The 22,054-nt window shown below is 36.4% G+C and overlaps 1 protein-coding gene across 10 annotated transcripts in view; it reads right to left on the reverse strand.

Annotated features, from left to right (window-relative positions):
* Positions 1-278: 278 nt before the first annotated feature.
* SLC38A9 (solute carrier family 38 member 9) overlaps positions 279-22,054 on the reverse strand; it is an 82,335-nt gene continuing 60,559 nt past the window's right edge. For 9 of the 10 annotated variants that reach the window (XM_072826432.1, XM_072826438.1, XM_072826436.1 and 6 more), the window contains 5 exons: positions 21,392-21,498; positions 10,123-10,236; positions 8,440-8,588; positions 2,502-2,591; positions 279-1,068 (listed from right to left, as the gene is read on the reverse strand). In XM_072826432.1, coding sequence (XP_072682533.1) covers positions 903-1,068; positions 2,502-2,591; positions 8,440-8,588; positions 10,123-10,236; positions 21,392-21,498 — 626 coding nt within the window. In that variant the 3' untranslated portion in view covers positions 279-902. Of the gene's footprint in view, positions 1,069-2,501; positions 2,592-8,380; positions 8,589-10,122; positions 10,237-21,391; positions 21,499-22,054 lie in introns of those variants that run through there. The other variant, XR_012031191.1, reaches the window with a different exon arrangement.

Raw genomic sequence — 22,054 nt, forward strand, 5'->3', positions numbered from 1 at the left:
TATACTGGGCAGGAGGCCTCACTCTTCTGGACCCTTCTCCATTTCCCTTTTCCCTTGTAAGGATTCATGTACCTGAGACAGTTACTTGCTTCCTATATGCTTCCCCACTGGTACTGTCATGACATCCTGTGCAATGCTAAGGGATTCAAATAGCAAAAGAGCCCTTTTGGGTGTATGGAGACAATCATATTGGTTCCTATGCAAAATCTGGCTGGGGGTTCTAGCATTTTGACCTAAATTACTAGTACTAGATTAGAAAAAAGAAGTCAGAGGCAACAAACTCTCCTAGTTTGTTTATTTTGTGTAAGTTTCATGACCAAAGAGCCCCTCTACTGACATTCTTTCTTTCTCTTTTAAATAGAGATAAAGGATGCAGTTAAGAGTTCATTCTATTAACACTGATGCCATGGAGAATTCTTTTTACAAATGAGGTATTTGGTTTACTGTCCCAAACAGTACATGTTTGGATAAACTGCAGAAATGGTCTAGCAAGCAATAAAATGAAAGTGAATACATTGAAACATAAGACAGAAATAGCATCTGGCAATAGTTGCTGTGATACCCTGAGAATCCTTACTGTAGTCAAAATAAACCTACCCACCTTATATCCATAAAAAGCAAAACCCAGCATTTTTTCGAAGGGCATACACTTCTACTCAGAAAAGACAGTGAGAATGAAGGGGTGGTAAATTTGAAAAGAGACAAAGATCATTCTTCTTGCTCCTTTCTCCACTCTAATCCAAATTACTTATTCATGGACTACTATTCCCCACCCCCCTTTTAAAATGATTTTAGGAAGACATTTAGAATTACAGCAACAATAGCATTTACAAGTGAATTTATGTGGAGCTGTTCTCAAAGTTCAAAATGCCATGAAAGATCTTGAGAAGACCTTGAGTATTTCACATAAAAAACTGAACAATCAGGTTAGCCAGGCCCAAAATGATGATGAAAATGTGAAAGATTAATTTTGGCCATGTCAGACGGTCTTCTTGGTGGAGGGATATTATATAGATGAGAGATGGATATATGAATACAAAGGCCAGGCCGCACGCTGCTCCCGAATACCTGCAAAATAAAAACTTTTTGGGTTAATATTCACCTTGCATTTTGCTTTTTCTGATTTACAGTTAAGGTTTATATAGTATAATTTAAACCCTCTTCAGTCTGATATTGCAACAAAGTTATTTTTTATTCAACTGTTGCTGACATAAAGCATTTGAGTTGAAAACATTTTACTTCCTAAGTTAATGTAAAATATTATTTCCTGTTCATCTTTATAGCATCTGCTTGACAGAGTTTTTTATTCATCTCTCCAATTTCCATAGTTCTTCTTTGTCTCCATGTTTGTGGCTATTTCCTCAGAAACATCTGGAGATAGGCTTCCTATCTTTGATCTTTTATAAACTAATTATGCATTCTGAGTTTCTGAAGGACTGCTAGCATCTGGTTAAGAATAAGAACAGATGAGTACCTCTGTGGTGTTCAGCATAATTATCAAAGATACCTCAACACTACACTGACAGAGGAACCTGAACTTTTTTCTCCCTTACCCTATCCTCAGCTTAACAGAAACTTGTAAGTCCATTATATTCAATAAGCACAAGGCAAATACTCTCTCCTTTTGTTTCAAAAAAGTAACTCAGCCCTGCGTTCTACAGGTCGAGGAAGAGAAATCAGATCATTGTAACCTCTAGGTCTTCCATGAGAATCTGAGATCACAACTTTATTCCTCATCTACTCAACCTATCACAGTATTTTTAGAGAAAGTCTAATAACTAAAGAAAAATCTATTAAGTAAAGAGCCATCTGGGATCTAAATTCCTACCTAAACTCATACTTTATGACTGCAACTCACAGCAAAATGCCTTGAGTAGAAATGGATTAAAAAAGTTAAAAAAAAAAAAAAAGTTAGAACACAGCCACACTGAGATGATCCCTACTGAAAAAAGAGCAGACTGTTCCTAAATCAGAAGAGAAAATTGCACAGAAGAAAAAGACATCCCAGAAGAACTGAAGAAACAAAAATTTTTGGCCCAGATATAAGTTCTGCTAAAATAAATTTAAATAAAAGTAAAAATAGCATAGTGGTTGTCTCTATTATTAAAAATATTTCAACTATTCTCAAACAAAAAAAAAGTTACAACACAGCCTTAAGAAATATAAGCGATCTCCAGGTACTCCAAGAAGTACACTATATATTAATTTTTTTTTAAATTTTGGATAAAGAGAAAAAGGTACAAAGGAAATTATGAAAAAAAGAAAAAGAGAAAGGGAAAGATGTCTAAGGGATAATGAGGCTTCTAAAATCAGGAAGAAGCAGTGCAATGGAAGAAAATGAATACCTTAACAGGGAACTATATTTAAATGTTTCCAGTTTTAGGTACTCACAAAAACTTTGTACAATTAAATTAACAACAATGATGAGGACAATATCAACAAGAAAAGCATAAAAATAAAGACCCATACATGAAGGGACACAGTTCCCTTATAGGTTGTACCTTATGATTCCTCCGATGTTTGGGTAGAAACAGGCCATGATCACTCCAGCTCCCACAATAATTAGATTAAGAATCAGCACGTGGAAAATGCTAGAAGTTGAGGAGAGAATTTGGAGGAAAAAATAAAAAAAGGCAAATGATAACCATTAATACAAGAATAAAATTCATTACGAGTATCTTCAAAATGAGAATGTTTTAAACTTGATAATAAAATCAAAAAGCGGAGAAAAGAGAAGCCATCAATAGTAATCAATGCTGGTGATGGTATAATGACCCTGGTCCTTTTGTGCAAATATATGAATAGGTTAAGATTTGTAGGAATGGGCAGCCGGGATGGCTCAGCAGTTTAGTGCCCCCTTCAGCCCAGGGTGTGATCCTGGAGATCGGGGATCGAGTCCCACATCAGGCTCCCTGCATGGAGCCTGCTTCTCCCTCTGCTTGAGTCTCTGTCTTTCTCTCTGTGTCTCTCATGAATAAATAAATAAAATCTTAAAAAAAAAAAAAGATTTGTAGGACAGTAAACAAAAATATGAAAAAAGCTATTAGCAAAGATATTTGTGGCAAAAACATTAAGTATCCTAGATATACAGCAAGGTAACAATTTACTTGATGGAATATATTAAAAATTGTTCAAGGGACACCTGGGTGGCTCAGTGGTTGAACGTTTGCCTCTGGCTCAGGACATGTTCCTGGAGTCCCACATCAGGCACCCTGCATGGAGCTTGCTTCTCCCTCTGTTTCTGCCTCACTCTCTCGGTGTCTCTCATGATTAAATAAATAAAATCTATAACTAACTAACTAACTAACTAACTAACTAACTAAATATTGTTCAAAATAACTTATCTTTGTTACCTAAATAGTAAAAATCTATCTAGGCAAGTTGGAAAAAGGGTAGCTAGATTTTTACTACACAAGAAAATCTGAAAACATTTGAAAAAATATCAGAAGGAAATATACTGAAAAGGCAGTCGTGATTGTGCTGATTTGGCATTTGGAATAATTTTTCCTGTTTTCTGTATTTCACAATCTATATTTTACAATATTTTTTGTATTTTACTTTTATAATTAGGAAACTAAATTATATTAAGGGAAAGGCAAAATGGGCAGGTTTTCATTTTCCAGATTCACCCACTTAAAGATATTCAGTGTTTACCATAAATAGAAAAATAATGTAGATAAAATTTGATGCTCAAGAAATAACTCCATTTCCCAAAAAAGATGATTCTTAAAAGCCAAATTTACACATCAAAGCTATCTTGTGAGCCCAAGTTATCAGAGGGCAATTAATCCCAGGTAAAGATTACAGAGAGAACAAAAATGAGGAAAATTATTTACACAAATAAGTAGTTAGTCATATATTCTGATGAATTACAAAGATATTCAGGCTTCCAGATCTTGCTATTTATCTAGAAACTCAACTTTAAAATTGCTCCAGAGCTTTGAGACAATGGCTGGGCCTCTGTTATTTCTATGACATAAAAGGAAACGACTTTGTGTATTTTCCAAAGAAGTGGTTCTCATAGTATAACCACAAACCCCAGGGAAGGTCCCAATACCCTTTCAGGAAGTCACTGAGGTAAAGATTAATTTCAAATCATAAAAGACATTACTTGCTTTGCAAAAGCAATTGTGGGTAAAACTGCTGGCCCCTTAGCATAGCTAGAGGCAGTTGCACCTCTATGTATTTTTTACTGTATGCCTTACTGCCAAACACTCTCAAAAACATAGACCTTCAGAGAAAAGTAAAAATTATTAGTTTTACTAAATCTCATGCTTTGAATATACATCTTTTTTACTATTCTGTGTGATCAATTAGGAAGTATATAATACAGCATATCTGCTACCCAGTGAAGTATAATGGTTATCTTAAGGAAAAGTACTTGTGCAAGTGAGCAGGGAGCAACCTAGCCCTTTTTTCCCAAGGAATGCTATTTTTTTAAAGATTTATTTATTTATTTATTTATTTATTTATTTATTTATTTATTTATTGAGAGAGAGAGAGAGAGAGAGAGAGAGAGAAGGAGATACAGAGGGAAAAGCAGGCTCCATGCAGGCAGCCTGATGTGGGACTCGATCCCGGGTCCCTAGGATCACATCCCAGGCTGCAGGTGGCGCTAAACTGCTGCGCCACCGGGCTGCCCCAAGGAATGCTATTTTTACTTGAAAGACAGACAAACTGTGGTTCTTCAGACTTGGGTACTTGACAAGACTTAAAAAAAAATTATTTATTCATGAGAGAGAGAGAGAGAGAGAGAGAGGCAGAGACATAGGCAGAGGGAGAAGTGGGCTCTTTGCAGGAGCCCAATGCGGGACTCGATCCTGGATTCTGGGATCAGCACCTGAGCCAAAGGCAGCAACCCAACTGCTAAGCCACACAGGTATCCTGACATTTTTTTTTTTTTTTTAAATGAGTGATTATGAGTTTTTGTCACTTCAAGGAAGGTATGTGTGGCCAATGATAAAATTTGAGTTTTCAAGTAAAAACTAGAGTTTTGGATGACACATTTGCCACTCTGAGCTTGACAGTTTTCCAGTATTTAACAGCTTCTATCTATAATGAAACTGGTTGGTTGGAACAGCTGGGTGGCTCAGAGGTTGAGCATCTGCCTTCAGCTGAGGGCCTCATCCTGGATTCCCGGGATTGAGTCCCACATCAGCTACTTGCATGGAGCCTGCTTCTCCTCCCTCTGCCTGTGTCTCTGCCTCTCTTTCTGTGTCTCCCATGAGTAAATAAATAAAATCTTAAAAAAAAAAAAAAAAGAAAAAGAAAAGAAGAAACTGGTTGGCAATATGAATGTGGGTTTTTTATTTATTTATTTATTTTTTTAAATTTATTTATGATAGGCACACAGTGAGAGAGAGAGAGGCAGAGACACAGGCAGAGGGAGAAGCAGGCTCCATGCACCGGGAGCCCGACGTGGGTTTCGATCCCGGGTCTCCAGGATCACGCCCTGGGCCAAAGGCAGGCGCCAAACCGCTGCGCCACCCAGGGATCCCTGAATGTGGGTTTTGATATTATATAATGAAGTGTGTCAACATTTGGAAGACCTGCAGAACTCAGGAAATATTTTTCAAATGATTAAACATGATATAAAAACGATAGGTAAAGGATCTAAAGTATAAGACAGACCAGTAGGTTTTAATATCAGTGAGTTGCTGATTCAACTAACTTACAAGAAACTACCACTTGTTAAGGTTCAGCAGAGTATCAAATATCCATAACAACTTGAAAAGGCCATTAAATAAAAACTTTATTAATTGAAGTTTTTTAATTTAAAAAACTCCCTTTTAAATTAAATAACATATTACAACAGACTGAATGCAGAAGATAGGGGAATCCAATAATCTACTAGCAAAACAGGTATTAAAAAGAGTTTGAAAATGTTGGGGTGCCCAGCTGGCTCATTGGAAGAGCTTCAACCCTTAATCTCAGGGTCATGAGTTCAAGCTCCAAATGGGGTGTGGAAATTACTTAAATAAATACAACCTAAGAGATGTCTGGGTGGCTTAGTGGTTGAGCATCTGCCTTCCACTCAGATCATGATCCCGGGTCCGGGGATCCAGTCCCACATTGGGCTCCCCACAGGGAGCCTGCTTCTCCCTCTGCCTGTGTCTCTGCCTCTCTCTCTGTCTCTCATGAATGTATAAAATTTTAAATTAATTAATTTAAAAAAACTTAAAAAGTTTTGAAAATGTAAAACAAAAGTTTTTTTGAAACAATTATTTTTCGGGCAGCCCCAGTGGCGCAGCGGTTTAGCGCCGCCTGCAGCCCAGGGCGTGATCCTGGAGACCCGGGGATGGAGTCCCACATCGGGCTCCCTGCATGGAGCCTTGCTTCTCCCTCTGCCTGTGTCTCTGCCTCTCTCTCTAGCTGTGTCTCTATGAATAAATAAATAAAATCTAAAAAAAAACAAAAACAAAAACAATTATTTTTCATTAAGTCTGTTATTTTTATAGTTAAAAATAGAGCTGTCCTACGACTCAGCAATTGCACTGCTGGGGATTTACCCCAAAGATACAGATGCAGTGAAACGCCAGAACACCTGCACCCCAATGTTTATATCAGCAATGTCCACAATAGCCAAACTGTGGAAGGAGCCTCGGTGTCCATCGAAAGATGAATGGATAAAGAAGCTGTGGTATATGTATACAATAGAATATTACTCAGCCATTAGAAAAGACAAATACCCACCATTTGCTTCGACGTGGATGGAACTGGAGGATATTATGCTGAGTGAAATAAGTCAATCGGAGAAGGACAAACATTATATGGTCTCATTCATTTGGGGAATATAAAAAACAGTGAAAGGTAATAAAGAGGAAAGGAGTGAAAATATCAGTGAGGATGACAGAACATGAGAGACTCCTAATTCTGGGAAACGAACAAGGGGTAGTGGAAAGGGAGGTGGGCAGGGGGTTGTGGTGACTGGGTGACAGGCACTGAGGGGGGCACTTGATGGGATGAGCACTGGGTGATATGCTATATATTGGCAAATTGAACTCCAATTGAAAAAAATTTGTTATTTTTAAACAAGTAATGGTTTTATTATTGTTTTTTAAATAAGTTAATTAATATTTTAAAAATTCTGTTTTAATTTTTCATGTTAAATATTAATAGATATAACCCACATAAACTAAAGTTTATGGGGGTTCTCAATAAACTTTAAGAGTATAAAGGAAGTGCTGAGCCCAAAAATGTATGCTCCGAAATATGCAGTCCAGTAGAGCACTTGTAACTGTAGGACAAATGATAGTATGTTATTATATAGTTTGTTGGTGGTAAAGAAAGAAATGTAATGTGAACATAAAAGGGAACTTCCAGATTATTTCCAAGAGGAAAAAGCACTCTAAGAGCCACCATTATGCAAAATAATGGCAGAAAACAGGAATAATTCATTTACCCAGAATTTTTTCATCTACGACTTCACTGTATTTATTTTATTTTGGTGAATGTCAATACAACATAGGGCATAAATACAACAGGAATTTTATATGCACTAAACTCCAGCCTTCCAGATGAACAATGTTATAACTGTAGGTGTTGCTACTGTCCATGTTAGAGAGGAGGTACCTCTTGACTTTTGCTTTTACAACTTTTTGGTTTTTAAATCAACATATTTATAGTAATTATTTACTTAATGAGGGAACAGATTGCATTGGTTCACTTTAAAGAAGAACTGATTTTTATTCAAAAGTTCTCTTCATTTGAGACCGTTTATTTCAAGTAAAATAGGTTAGGACTGGGTACTTTTTAGTAGGGTGAATTTATATTAAAATTTAATGTTAGAGTAGGAGTTAACCAGGAATCCAAAATGAAGTTACATGGAAACCCTGAAGCAATATATGGAAATTTCTCTTAGATTAGGGTAAATAACTTTGAATAGATTTTAAAAAGGACTCAAAACTGCCCCATCATCAGTAAGATTAAAATATACAGCAGTAGCTATAGAAGCAAATAGAAATTTAAACTTGCTACATTTCTTACCTTCAATTCTAAACAACCACGATTTAAGTAAAAATGCATGAATGTTAATAAATATACAAGAATATATTGATAACCAATAATTAAAAGTGTTGCTTCTCATTAGCCATACATTGCTAATACAAGTAACTATATTCTATTAACTTCTTGGCAATGTGTGGATTTATGGCAAACAGATCATATGATAAATATAACTGGTATGAGAGCTAACATGACTATACCAGCAGGAATTAACTTTAAATCATTCTAGATGAGGAAGTGGCTTCTAATTTTACAGCTCTTCAGGGAAAAGGACGCCTGTGATCTATCCTTAGTAACCGTTTTCATCAGGCAAATTTTTTTTTTTTTCATCAGGCAAATTTTTACAGCAAAAGGATCAGTCACATTTTAAACTGACCTGTTTGCACAGTCATTTGTTGCTTGGCACATCTTGCTGGTCAAGAGAAGAGCCCTTACCTAGGATAAATGTCACCGAAGACATGGCCCAGTAGCTGAACACGAGCCAAATAGCCTAGGAGTGGGTATACAGTCATCATCTGGAACAGCAGGAATATCCTTGCAATGAATGACAGGATGTCACTGCTGGGGAAGTTGTCTAAAAAATTCTAATCGAAGAAAGATAATGAAGTAATGTTAAATATCAATTCAGTGTACACAAATTTATAAAATAGAATGTCTTTTGCTCATTTGGAACACAGATGCCACTCAAATTGTGGTTTGTGGACCGATACTCATGTACAAACTGTTTACTAACTATTATTTTCAATAAGCTAAGTACAGAAATTGAAATAAGTGTTTAGAAACTTTTTTACAAAAGTATTGGCCTGCAATTGATTTGACGTTGAAACAATGACAAAGGAAACTTTGCCCTTCACAGTCTCAAAAACAATGCTCTGTAAGGTACAAGCATAAATTTAATACATTTAGATGGCTAATTTAATTTAATGCTATTTGATCCTCACTAGTTCCCTTGCTTTACCTCCCTTGAAGCATCATAATACTTTCAAATTACAGATTATAGAATAATGTGAGAGTATCACCTAGAATCATTATTATTTATAGCTTATAACTAAGAAGAAAAGGATTTATTTCTATTTTCTTTGATGATTTTCTCCATTTTAGTTTGGCATCTAAAAGAAAAGTTAATTACTCAGAGTTTTTTCATTTCCTTTCAAATGTGAATACCATAGATATTCCTATTCCCAAGGGAGTGGGTTTTATATGGGATTGTTTGCATGAGGGGAATTTTCAGTAAACATCTGCCTGCCAAAGAACTTCTGGAATCATAGAAATCAAGAGAAGAACATTTCAAGCTATCATAACAGTAATAATTCAAACTTATTTCTCTTACAAGGATGAGAACATTACTAATATTAATATGCTGAAATAACTCTTATAATTCATCCCTGATAAATCATACAGTATATTCTACTACACTATTAGAGAAATTTCTTCTGACTAGAGAGAAACTCATCTGTAAAATACTATTTTTGTGGGAAATTTTGTCAGTCACATTACAGTAGAAATTGTACTATTCCCAAGGTTATGATGGGTCAAATCAAAGAACCTACTACTTGTGTAACCTTTTTTGTAAAATTTTTTCTTCTATTCTTTCCATCTCTCCTTTGGTTTTTAACAGCCACATCATCTTTTACTGCCTGCCGTACTGTACAAAAATGAATGGGACCTATCATTTAGGACTGATGAGTGAAGACATCAGATAATCCAGGACATTTCAGGATCTGCGCTTTGGAAAATAAGGAGGCTGATGTATCCTCAGTGGAGGTTTTATAAATTCATGAATAGCACTAGTAACAGTTTTCCAAACAAAGAGAAATACTATGCACATAATAGAAATGATCTATTCTGAGTACCACAAGGGGCCAGCAAGTAGAGTATGCTTTCTTCAGAGTCTCTTTAAAAATCTGTGGTGTATGTATTACACTGTTTAATGGAGTAAGAAACTGAAGTTTAGAAAGGATGGTGAAGGTGCCTAAATGTTCACATGCAGAGTAAACAGTAGAGATGGTATTCAAACCCAGGTCTATCTGGTATTATAACTTGCTACTATTTCACCCCAGCTGCTTTGCAGATATGAAGGTGTAAACAATCATAAAAAGAGAGTACCTAGTGCCTTACCTGCTCTATGCAATCTTTGGTTAATGGTGGTGAAGGAAATGAAGCAAAAACCAGGACTCCAATATAGAGGTAAGTTAATGTCACCAGCATATAAGCAATGGACAAGTCCCTCACCTGTATAAAGAGAACAAAATTACCATAATACTGAATAAATTTGCATTTAAATCTGCCTAAATTGACTAAATACGAAAATTGACAAATTCAAGATTAATCTTTTGGCTGCGTGTGGTTTTATGTACATGCCTTCTAGGTATCCAATCTGTTCACAGAAAGTAGATAAAACAAAATTCATGTACTTTTATTTTTATTGATTTATTTATTATTGTTTTGGAGCATGTAGACTAAGCTACCCTTTGGCAGATTTAGTATATTAACATAAATGGCGCCTTAACAAAAAATTATGACTAATTTCTAAGGTAATTTATTCACCAAATTATAAAACATTTGACTAAAAACAATAAAGCTGAGATGCCTGGGTGGCTCAGGGGTTGAGCATCTGCCTTTGGCTCAGGGCACGATCCTGGAGTTCTGGGATCAAGTTCCACATCGGGCTCCTGCAGAGAGCCTGTTTCTCCCTCTGTCTATGTGTCTGCCTCTCTGTCTCTCATGAATAAATAAATAAAATCTTAAATAAATAAATAAAAATAAAAATAATAAAGCTAAGGGACAACAAGAAAGCAAAACCAAACCACCTTCAGTATGATCTACAGAATTAAAAAAATTTTCTTTTAGAAAGGTGACTTTGTTAAACCATCAAAGCATGCCTGGGCTGAAAGAAACTGGCACATGTTAAAATATATTTAATAAAGAAGGAAAGCTAGTTAAAGGGCAGACAGTAAACAGGTATCACAGACAAGCTTAATAAACCTAAACAGTAAACAAAAGGAAATAAAAAAGGCAGCTGTTCAAACAGCTGCACAATGTTATTGGAACCAGTAAACAAATACAGCACATTAAATCAAGTGGGTTGCTTTCTTCCACTGCTGTTCCCACCCTCCTGACCTCCTACCCTCATGCAAAGGAAAATGCTCCAAGATATTTAATGCAGCCAGCTGTCAGATCCAAACAGAACAGATCCCACGGCTCACAAATCTGGTATCCATCATCACTAAAGTTACAGCCAAACAATTCAACACAACTAAATTATGGCAATAAGCCTATTCATCTTTCATTTTAAACACAAATTACTTTGAAAGCTAAGAAAACAGATAAGGAAAAAATTATAGACAATTCTACTTTTAGCTTGATAACACAATAAGGAAAGTGGACATTTGGCATTAGGGAACATAACTGATTTTTTTTGACAACTCTTCTTAAATAAGCTGAGTAAGAGCAGAAAGTTATAAACTAAAATGTTGATAAATTTACTTAAAAAGCAAGTTAACAAGCTATGAGAAATCCTGAGGTTAGGTCTAAATAGACAATCAGCTTGAAAACAAACCAGGGATCCCATACCCTGAATTACATAGTGGACAGGTCTATGATGCCACAGGAAGCTGGATTATGCAGGTTGGTTCTTGCACTCTCAAAGAGCTTCTAGTTGTTTAGGGCTGAGGAAGGAGAGGCTGACCAAAACTCCAGGGGGATTTCAAAGTCTTTCCTCTTTATTCTGTGAAGCTGAGGCCCCATTTCAGGCTAGACTTCAGTCATGTCCTACGGTCTTGTATAGAACGAACAGAAATGAAAGAGGCAACTATACCTTTCATATCAAAGAGTAGTAGTCTTCCATTATGAAGTTTAAAAGTCATTCTACCTTCAACCTACTCAGTGTCACTCAAAAACACAGGTAGTCTTATAAAATGCAAAATCTTGGGAGGTTAAAGCAGCTGTGTCAGAGACAGCAATACATAAAGTGGCACAGCTACCATTTCATGGACAGTCTTTAGCACCTGATTATTTTGGTCAGGCTTTCTGCAAAGATGTGTACCTTAGTAGACTTTGGGAAAGTCTGATGAAGATGATAGGCTAAGATGCAAGAGCTTCCCTGACAAATCAGTTTTCCCGTTCTTATAGCACTGTATGCATATCTGAAATAATAGCATCTACTACAGTGTATTATAGTTATTAGTTTTTTTATATAATTAGTTTTTATTATAAAAGTAATCTCTGTTAATGAATGAAAGATCTCAAGTAGAAAAAAACTGTCCCTCAACACCCAAAACATAGCCAAGGTTAATAGTTCTTGTATCATGTTGGTATTTTAATTTTTCTAAGTTGGTTCATACGACTAGACTATGAGATCCTTGAGGACAAAGACTGTGTCTTTTTCATCTTTATATCTTCAATACCCAGGACAACACCTGGAACAGAGGAGGAACCTTGTAAATGTAGAGAAAAAATAATAACCACACTGGTTATAGTTAGTAGTCAGTTATTATATTGGCTAGGTGCTAGGCTTGCACTAAGCACTTAACACATACAATCTCATTAAATACAGGTGCATTAATTTTCTTCCTTTTGTAAATAAGTAAAATAGTACAGCAAGATTACAAAACTTGTTCATGGTTACGGACTAAGTAGCTGGAAAAGTCAGTATTCAAACCAAAGATGTTATGGCTCCAAATTGCATGCCCTTGGGCAGCGCCGGTGGCTCAGTGGTTTAGCGCCCAGAGCCTGATCCTGGAGACCCAGAATCGAATCCCACATTGGGGTCCCTGCATGGAGCCTGCTTCCCCCTTTGCCTGTGTCTCTGCCTCTTTCTCTATCTCTCACGAATAGAAAAAAAAAAATTGCATGCCCTCAGCTATTATAATGGAGAAATGATCAGTCTTCAATGCATTTGTATCACAGTTAATAAACAATTAAGAAAACAAGGATAAAGAGGTAATAAATTAGGAGAAATAAAGGATACAACAGATTACACATACAGATGCAAGAGAAATACTAAAATCAGAAATTTTATTTTATAGTATTCTACATGTACATACAATACACCTAGGTCAAGAGCTGCATTGTTTTCATCTGAAACTACTCTACTGAACAGAAAATATGTTTTAATGTGAAAGCAGCTGAGTTTAGCAAGATCCTGGGAAACATGCCACCTATGAATACCATGCGCATATGTGCATTTTGCTCTTCTCTGGCTTGAATACAAGCCATCACTGTACTAGGCCTAGAGATAAAGCCTCTTAAAAGCCCATTTAATGGAAAAGGGAGGTAAAAAGGTATCTTTTAGATGAATCTCAAAAGTAAAAAATATATTTAAAAAGAGGTACAAATGACAATATGAATCCTACACATTAGGTAATCTACTCTGCCTTATGAATAAGCAATGGTTGGCAGGGTGATGGGAGGGATGCCACCTTAGAATGAGGACTAGCTTTACCAGGGGGCACAAGTGGTGCTGGAAGCACATTCTGCTTCTCGAATATGGCTTATAATTTATCCCATATACTACTTGTAGTGGAAGTACTATCCAGTGGAGCATATACTAATAAAAATGACAGAAACTGACCACATCAACCTACCCTATCATGTACATGAAAACTCCTGATGATGTGTAGTTAAGAAAACTATATGGATTCATATGAAGAAGCAAAAAGTAAATAACAAATTACGATATAATGCAAATCGTTTTTAAAGAAGTAATAGAGTGTGAAACTAAATAAAGACAGCAAAACAAAACAAAAAAGTAGTATAGGTTCTAATTCAAACATGATGAGGAAATATCAAGAGGTTAGTCCACATATCCAGGATCATTTCCTAGATGGTTAGAGACTATATCCTCCAACGATAAAGAATGGGTTGGATGATCTTCAACTCTACAACTTTTTTTTTTTTCTCTTGTGGTAATGTATGCCATACTAAGGAATAGAAATTATATCCCATTTGGTGACACTTAAAAAAATTATGGTTTCTGAAAAAAAAACCAACCATGAAATTAAGCTGAACTTAACAAACCTGGAAAATTTGATCATTACACCTGTGTAGGAGCCACATTATTTTCTTCCTTCACAAATGTCTTTAGATCCAATTGTAGTTTACACAGAAGAAAATGAGGCCTTGTTATCTTTTTTGTCTTCTCTACTGTCAAACCTTTGTTCACTGAACTCTGAACGACTAACACAACATTAAATTCAGAGTCCTTGGGCAGCCCAGTGGCTCAGCAGTTTAGCGCCGCCTTCAGTCCAGGGCCTGATCCTGGAGACCCGGAATCCAGTCCCACATTGGGCTCCCTGCATGGAGCCTGATTCTCCCTCTGCCTGTGTCTCTGCCTCTCTCTCTCCCTCTCTCATGAATAAAATCTTAAAAAAAAAAATTCAGAGTCCTTGACAAGCTTCACAATTTCTGACTTAAATCTCAAGAAAATACGATATTAACAGGACTTCTATGAGTCAAATTACTATGAAACCTGCTGAAAAGTATAATCATTAAATAAATGATAATGTTTTTCTCAGAAAATAGTATCCATTTAGCTTAATTTATGCAAATATATAAGCCAATTTCAGTATAATCAAAAGGAGAGCTTATGTATTTACATGTATTTAAAGGTTTAGAATTTTGTTGGAACAAAGTACTTTCATAAATGGTAGCTACTAAAATTTTAAGAAGTTAACATGAAGTCTAACTGATTTTTTGAAAGACTATATTTAGTATCCTAGTTTCAATTAAGATAAGAAACCATCATCTATTTAAACTTTCAAGCTTCTGTTTTAAAAATATTTCCCACAAAAGACAAAAGTTGAGTCAAATTTTATCAACTGAATCTTACATACTAGTTCAACAAAGTGATAGTCCCAAATCGGAGCAGAAACAGGCACCCATTTTATTGTATTTACATATAAAAAAACAGATTTCAAGGTCCAGTGAGTGTCCTAGTAAGAAAGACAAAGAATCTTCCTGCAACCCTTGGGAGAGCATGAACTGAAACTTCTATCCCTACATGCAGTCTTGAGCTTCTCCCACTGGGGAATGCACACCTCCAGATATACTGGTGTGCATTTCCAAAAAAGTGATTCTACTTACAAGTTTTAGGAAGCACAAACTTAAGTAGAGGCCATCCTCTGTTTTCATAGTAGTATGAGACTAAAACTGTCTGGACACTTCTTTGAGGGAGAGATGTGGTGGCAGCCACAGCACAGCTAGGATCTACTTGCTCCTGCCTTACTGCTGTTTGCTCTCACCAGGGAACAAGTTGGTCAGGAAGCTCTGCACTACAGCCATGGCTTACAGATACCAGAAGGACTCCCGTAAGATCCAAGGCGGGGATTCACTAAATGTAAATTCCCTGGAAAATCTGTGTGCTGACTTGATCAGAGGCAGAAAGGAAAGCAACACTAAAAGTAAAAGAACCAGTTTGGAAGCCCACCAAGACTCAGGATCACTACAAGAAAATTTCCTTGGGCTGAAGGTCCAAAGGACAAAGATTCTTAAGATTTTCCAAAGCTGGCTCCTGACAAGGATCCATAAACCACTAACGGACTTGCATAGTCCTTCAGAGATTATTAAGTAGATTATTTCCATCGGTATCGAACAGTTGAAGTCACTATTATAGATATTATTGTAGATACTTAGACCAACTATTTCAATAAATTATCAGTTGTTTTAAAAAATGTGTGAAGTGTTCATAATAATCTATGAGAAAAATTATGGTTGTTGACGCTCTAACAATTTTTGTCAAAACATTAAAAACTCTGACAGTTACATATGTAAAAGGAAAGGAAAAAAAAGTAAAAGTACTGTTTATTTAGTATACTATTTTTAAAAAAGATTTTTAAATTTATTTATCTGAGAGGAAAAGAGCAAGCAAGTGAGCAAGCCAGAGCACAAGCATGGAGGAGGTTAAGAAGGAGGAGCAGACTCCCCGCTGAGCAGGGAGTTTCTGCAAGGCTCCATCCCGGGACCTTGGGATCATGACCTGAGCCGTAGGCAGATGCTTAGCCAACTGAGCCACTCAGGCACCCTTAATATACTATCAGGAAACATCAGAAACATGGAGAATTAAAGTGTTTTATTTATTTGTAAACACTTACCAAAGGCACTTTAAATTGTTTCCTCCTTCTCATGGTATAATTACAATACAGAGCAAGCATCTTTTCCATGTCATAATGAACTGTCATATTCTTTTCTTCTAAGTTTGCACCAGCTTCCACTACTTCATCCATTGTGCCTTCTAAGTTGTGAAGTATTTCTCAGAATTCTTTCAATGTGAAGTCTTCTGACATTGCCACTTCCTCAGGGACAATTTCATTCTCATCGCAACCACTTTCTTCATTCATGTTGATAAACTCATCTTCCCCAGGTTCCTCTGGCTGCACAGATGTCTTGAATATCTGCCTTTCCAGAAGCAGATGTCTCTTTTATGACCCATTTAAGTTTCATTCAAATTTCATTTCCAGCAATATCACTTTTTGTTTCATTAATGCACTTTCACCTTTATTTGCCAATTCTCTCTCTTGATTTTCCATTTTTGTAAAATATCATGTGGATTTACCACCAGGTAAGAATGAAGCAACTCAACTATTCACTTGGCTGTACGTGTATAAAGTGAATAACAGTTGTCTAATGACCAATCACTGACACTTTCAAAGAAGTGATGTGATTGGTAACAGATCATGATATAGGTCTGTTATCTATGTGGTGACTTGTGAGTCGAAGGGCAGGTAACTATTATTTTATGTAAGTACTCAAAGTTCAAATTCTGTGGAAACTAGAATTTAAACCATATTGTTAGGGAGACTGAGGTAATTTAAACTTCAAGTAACTTCAAGTAATGCATATAGGAAATGTGTAAAGTGAGGTCTGCCTGTGATTTAACTCATTACTTTAAGACCCTTCTACTAAGATAAACTAATTTATAGTACAATAAAAATGTACATGCATGCTTAAGATGAAATATGAGACTTCAATGAAATTGTGTTCTTCACCTGCAGATTCCCAAGTGTGCAAGGTGTTCTGTCATTAGGCGACTTTAGTGGTAAGGGCACACGGTAGCTCAGTGGTTGAGTGTCTGCCTTTGGCTCAGGTCGTGATCCTGGGGTCCCGGGATCAAGTCCTGCACCGGGCTCCCCATGGGGAGCCTGCTTCTCCCTCTGCCTATGTCTATGCCTCTCTCTCTCTGTGTCTCTCATGAATAAAGAATTAAAATCTTAAAAAAAAAAAAAAAGGGAGACTTTAATGGTAAAGTTTGAGAAGCAGAGCCTTATGGATAGAATGATCCAATACATGAGATTCCTACCTCACAAAGTGGGTTTCTGAGGCACTTGGTCTAAGCTGGCCTAAGAAAAGAGTTGATCAGTGTAGACAGGGTGACTTAGACTGCACCAAGGAATACATTTTTTTTAAAGGAATATATTATTGAGATATGCATTATTTCCTGTGAAGATGAAGCAGATATTTGGTACATATCTTTCTAAACTTCCTAAAATTTGGGAGTAGGTAGCTTTTTCAAGGGACAATGAATCAGGGAACTTGTGAAGGAGGAAGGGGTTTAAAAGTATAGAGTTTTGGGGCACCTGGGTAGCTCAATCAGTTAAGTGTCTGCCTTTGGCTGAGGTCATGATATCTGGGTTCTGGAATCGAGCCCCTCACTCGGCTTCCTGCTCAGCAGGCAATCTGCTTCTTTTTTCTTTCTTTCTTTTCTTTCCTTTTCTTTTCTTTCTTTCTTTCTTTCTTTCTTTCTTTCTTTCTTTCTTTCTTTCTTTCTTTCTTTCTTTCTCTCTTTTTTTCTTTTCTTTTCTTTTCTTTTTTTTCTTTTCTTTTCTTTTTCTTTCTTCTTTTTCTTTCTCTCCCTCCCACTTTCCTCCCCACCTCTCATTCTCTCTCAAATAAATAAATAAATCTTAAAAAAAAAAGGTACAGAGCTTTATTTATTTACTTTTAAGGATTTTATTTATTCATGAGAGACACAGAGAGAGGGGCAGAGACATAGACAGAGGAAGAAGCAGGCTCCTCACAGGGAGCCTGATGTGGGACTCAATCCCTGGACTTGGGATCACACCCTGAGCGGAAGGCAGATGCTCAACCACTGCGCCATCCAGGCGTTCCTAGAGCTTTAAAAGTATATGCTCAATTTTCCCTTACATCCCAAAGTTCCAAATGCTTATTACTTAGGATAAACAAAACATTTCCAAGATAAAAACTAAATCTAAGGGTGCCTGGGTGGCTCACTCTGTTAAGTGTCTGACTTCCTTTTGGGTCATTACCTCAGAGTCCCAGGATCGAGCCCCACATCATCAAGCTCTTTGGTCAGCAGGAAGTCTGCTTATCCATCTCCCTTTGCCCCTCTCCAGGGTTGTGCTCCCTCTGTGTCTCAAATAAATAAATAATCATAAAACAAAACAAACACCAAACTAAATCTAAAGTGGGAAGGAAGATAAGAACTCTAAAAGTAAAAAACAAACAAAAAAAACCTCTACAAGTAAATTGTGCCTAAGAATAGGTATAGCAAATGATGAGACCTATTTTTTTTTTCTTTCTAAAAGATGTTTAATTTATTCATGAGTGACACAGAGAGAGGCAGAGGCATAGGCAGAGTAAGAAGCAGGCTCCCTGTGGGGAGACTGATTCAGGACTTGATCCCAGGACCCTAGGATCACGACCTGAGCCAAAGGCAGATGCTCAACCACTGAGCCACACAGGTGCCCAAATGATGAGAACTTAATTCTTAAGTTTTCCAAAAGCCATGGCAAAAATATGAACCCTTGGTGAAAAGGCAGTTTTAAAATTAAAATCTAGGGACGCCTGGGTGGATCACCAAGTTAGAGCTCGGAAAATCCAGATTAACTCAATTCTTACTCCATTCACAGGTAATGTGCCAGATGTGTTACCAGGCAACAGTAAACATGAAAATGGTAGTTTGACTTATAGTCTTGCCCCAATTTGAGAGCTAACTTCCTTCTCCTCAGAAGGATTTTTGTCTTTCTAATGACTCTGCCAAACATTAGTTGAAGTCTTCTCAGAATCCCCAGGCATAGTGAATTCTTCTTCTTTTGTATTTCAGTAACAAATGTGTAGATCTCTATTAGAACATCACTATAATTTTCATTTATATGGTTAGAAGTCATCAAACTGAATTTGAAATCTGCAGAGAAGGCCACAAGTCACTGGTTAATCTCTGCTTGCTCTGGGTTCAGTTCACTCTTCTTTCTCTGTTTCTTAAGGTAGACAGGTTAGGTTACTGATTTGAGATCTTCTTTTTTAATGTAGGTATTTACAGCTATAAATTTCCCTTTAACACTGCTTTAGCTGCATCTCTTAAATTCTGGTATGTTGTATCTTCATTTTCAAGAATTTCAAAGTATTTTCTGATTTTTCTTGTGATTTCTTCTTTGACTCACTGCTTAGGAGGCTATTTAATTTTCATGTATTTGTCAATTTTCCAAATTTCTTTGTTAGTGATTTTTAAATTCAGTTTACTGTGGTCAAAGAACATACCTGGTATGATTTCAATCCTTTTTACTTTATTGAGATTTATTCAATTTCCTAGCATATGAACTATCTTGGTATATGTTCATTAGCATTTGAAAAGAATGTGATTCAGCTGTTGCTTGAGAGAGATCTTTATAAATGTTAGTTAGATCAAGTAGGTTAATGCTGTTTTGGTTTTCTATATCCTGCTTATTTTCTATTCTATCAATGATTAAAGGAGGGGTAATGAAGTCTCCAATTCTAATACTCAATTTGTCTGCTTCTCCTTTCTGTTTTGACAGTTGCTGCTTCATTTATTAGAAGCTGTCTCTTGGTGCATATATATTTATGATTATTATGTCTTCTTGATGGGCTGATCCCTAAATATCATTACGTACTGTTGCTCTTTATCTCTGGAAATATTCCTTGTTCTGAAGTCAACTTTGTCTGGTATTAAAATAGCCACTCTACCTGTCTTACATTTAGTGTCTGCATGGTATATCTTTACATTTAAAGTATACAGTTAACCTTTGAAAAACATGTGTCTGAAATGTGCAAGTCCACTTATATGCAGATTTTCCCCCCTAGATACAGTACTCTTTCTTATGATTTTCTTAGTAATGTTTTCCTTTCTCTAGCTTTCTTTACTACAAGAATACAATATGTAATACATAAAGCATACAAAATATGTGTTAATCAACTGTTTATGTTACCAGTAAAGCTTCTGGTCAATGGTAGGCTATTAGCAATTAAGCTGTAGGGGAAAGTTATACATGAATTTATGACTGCAGCACGTGGGAGATGATGTAGTCAGCACCCTTAACCCTCCCACCTTGTTCAAGGGTTAACTGTAGTCAGGTTTTATTTTTTAATCAGTCTGATAGCTTTTAATTGCAGGATTTAGATCATTTATATTTATTTATTTATTTTTAAAATTAATTAATTAGTTAATTAATTAATTCATGAGAGATACAGAGAGGGAGAGACGTAGGCAGAGGGAGAAGCAGGCTCCATGCAGGAAGCCCGATGTGGGACTTGATCCCAGGACTCCAGAATCATGCCCTGAGCTGAAGGCAGATGCTCAACCACTGAGCCACCCAGGCATCCCTAGACCATTTATATTTAAAGTAATTATCAATATGATTAGGTTTCAATCTATTGCTATTTGTTTTCCATTTGTCCCATCTGTTCTTTGTTGTTGTTTTAATATTTTAGATAACCTAGGTATTTTATTTTATTTATTTATTTAAAAAGATTTTATTTATTTATGTGACACAGAGAAAGAGAGCATAAGCAGGTGGAGTGGCAGGCAGAGGGAGAGGGAGAAGCAGGCTCTCCACTGAGCTATAACCTGGGTATTTAAAAAAGATTTTATCATCACTGTTGGCTATTAGCTATGCCTCTTTACTTTTTTAGTGATTACTCTACATCAGGGTTGACAAACTATGGTCCATGATGAAATCTGGCCCACTCTCTGTTTTGGTAAATAAAGTTTTCTTGAAACACAGCCACCATCCAGGTTCAAATACTGTTTATGGTTACTTTCACGACACAGCAGCAGAGTTAGATAGTTATAACAAAGACCATATGGCCCACAAGGCCTAAAATATTTACCATCTAGGGTGCCTGGGTGGCTCAGTCAGTTAAGCGGCTGCATTCAGTTCAGGTCATGGTCCCAGGGTCCTGGGATCAAGTCCCACACTGGGCTCCCTGCTCAGCGGGGAGCCTGCTTCTCCTTATTCCTCTGACCCTTCCTACCACTAGTGTTCTCTCTCTCTCATGAGCTTCTCAAATAAATAAAATCTTTTAAAAAATTACCATCTAAATCTTTACAGTAGAAGTTTGCTGACCACTGCTCTTTGTTTTAAATTTAAGAATTAAGATCCAGTAACAAAATTCAATTCCTCTGACAATTACTCACATTGTTTTCTTGGTTCTTGTTGTTCTTCAAGAGTGTAATAATACAGTTATGAATAAAGAAAGCAAGGGTAAGCACTCCAGTCAGCTGCGGAAACTGAAATCTTATCTCTAGGAGAAAAAGAGTGAAAACAAAAAACAAAAACAAAAGAACGACACGTTAAAACTGACAGCTAGAAAATGAAGGTTAGTAGCCAAAAGTTGGCTGCCAAAAATTAGTTTCCTCTGCTTTATCCAGGGAATAAGAATATTAAAATGTCTTTACAAAGTTGCTCAAGGCTAGCATTATACTTGAGCAAAGCACTTGAAAAGGTAAGAAAAGGAATCAAGAAATGACTACTCTGTGAGGGTACTTTACATCAGTTATTCCTTTTTGAGGTCACACAACTGGTATGTGGCACAGCAGAATTCAAATTTAGGGCCAACTTTAAAAGTCTTCTTTTTCTAACACTTGAATTTGCCAGTAAAACACCTTTAGAAAAGGAATCAAAAAAGGGAGATTTGGTCACTTAACATTTTCCAAAGGCTAATCTAAAATTATTGCTTAAAAACTAGCAATAGAATTGCTAGAAATTAACAAATGTCTACACAGAGGAAAGGTTAAACTATGATACAGTTGCTCTGTGGTATATAGTATGTAAGAATATATTCTAGAGAAAGGTTTTAT

This window comes from Canis lupus, chromosome 5 (assembly GCF_048164855.1).
Source record: "Canis lupus baileyi chromosome 5, mCanLup2.hap1, whole genome shotgun sequence".
Classification (NCBI taxonomy): Eukaryota; Metazoa; Chordata; class Mammalia; order Carnivora; family Canidae; genus Canis; species Canis lupus.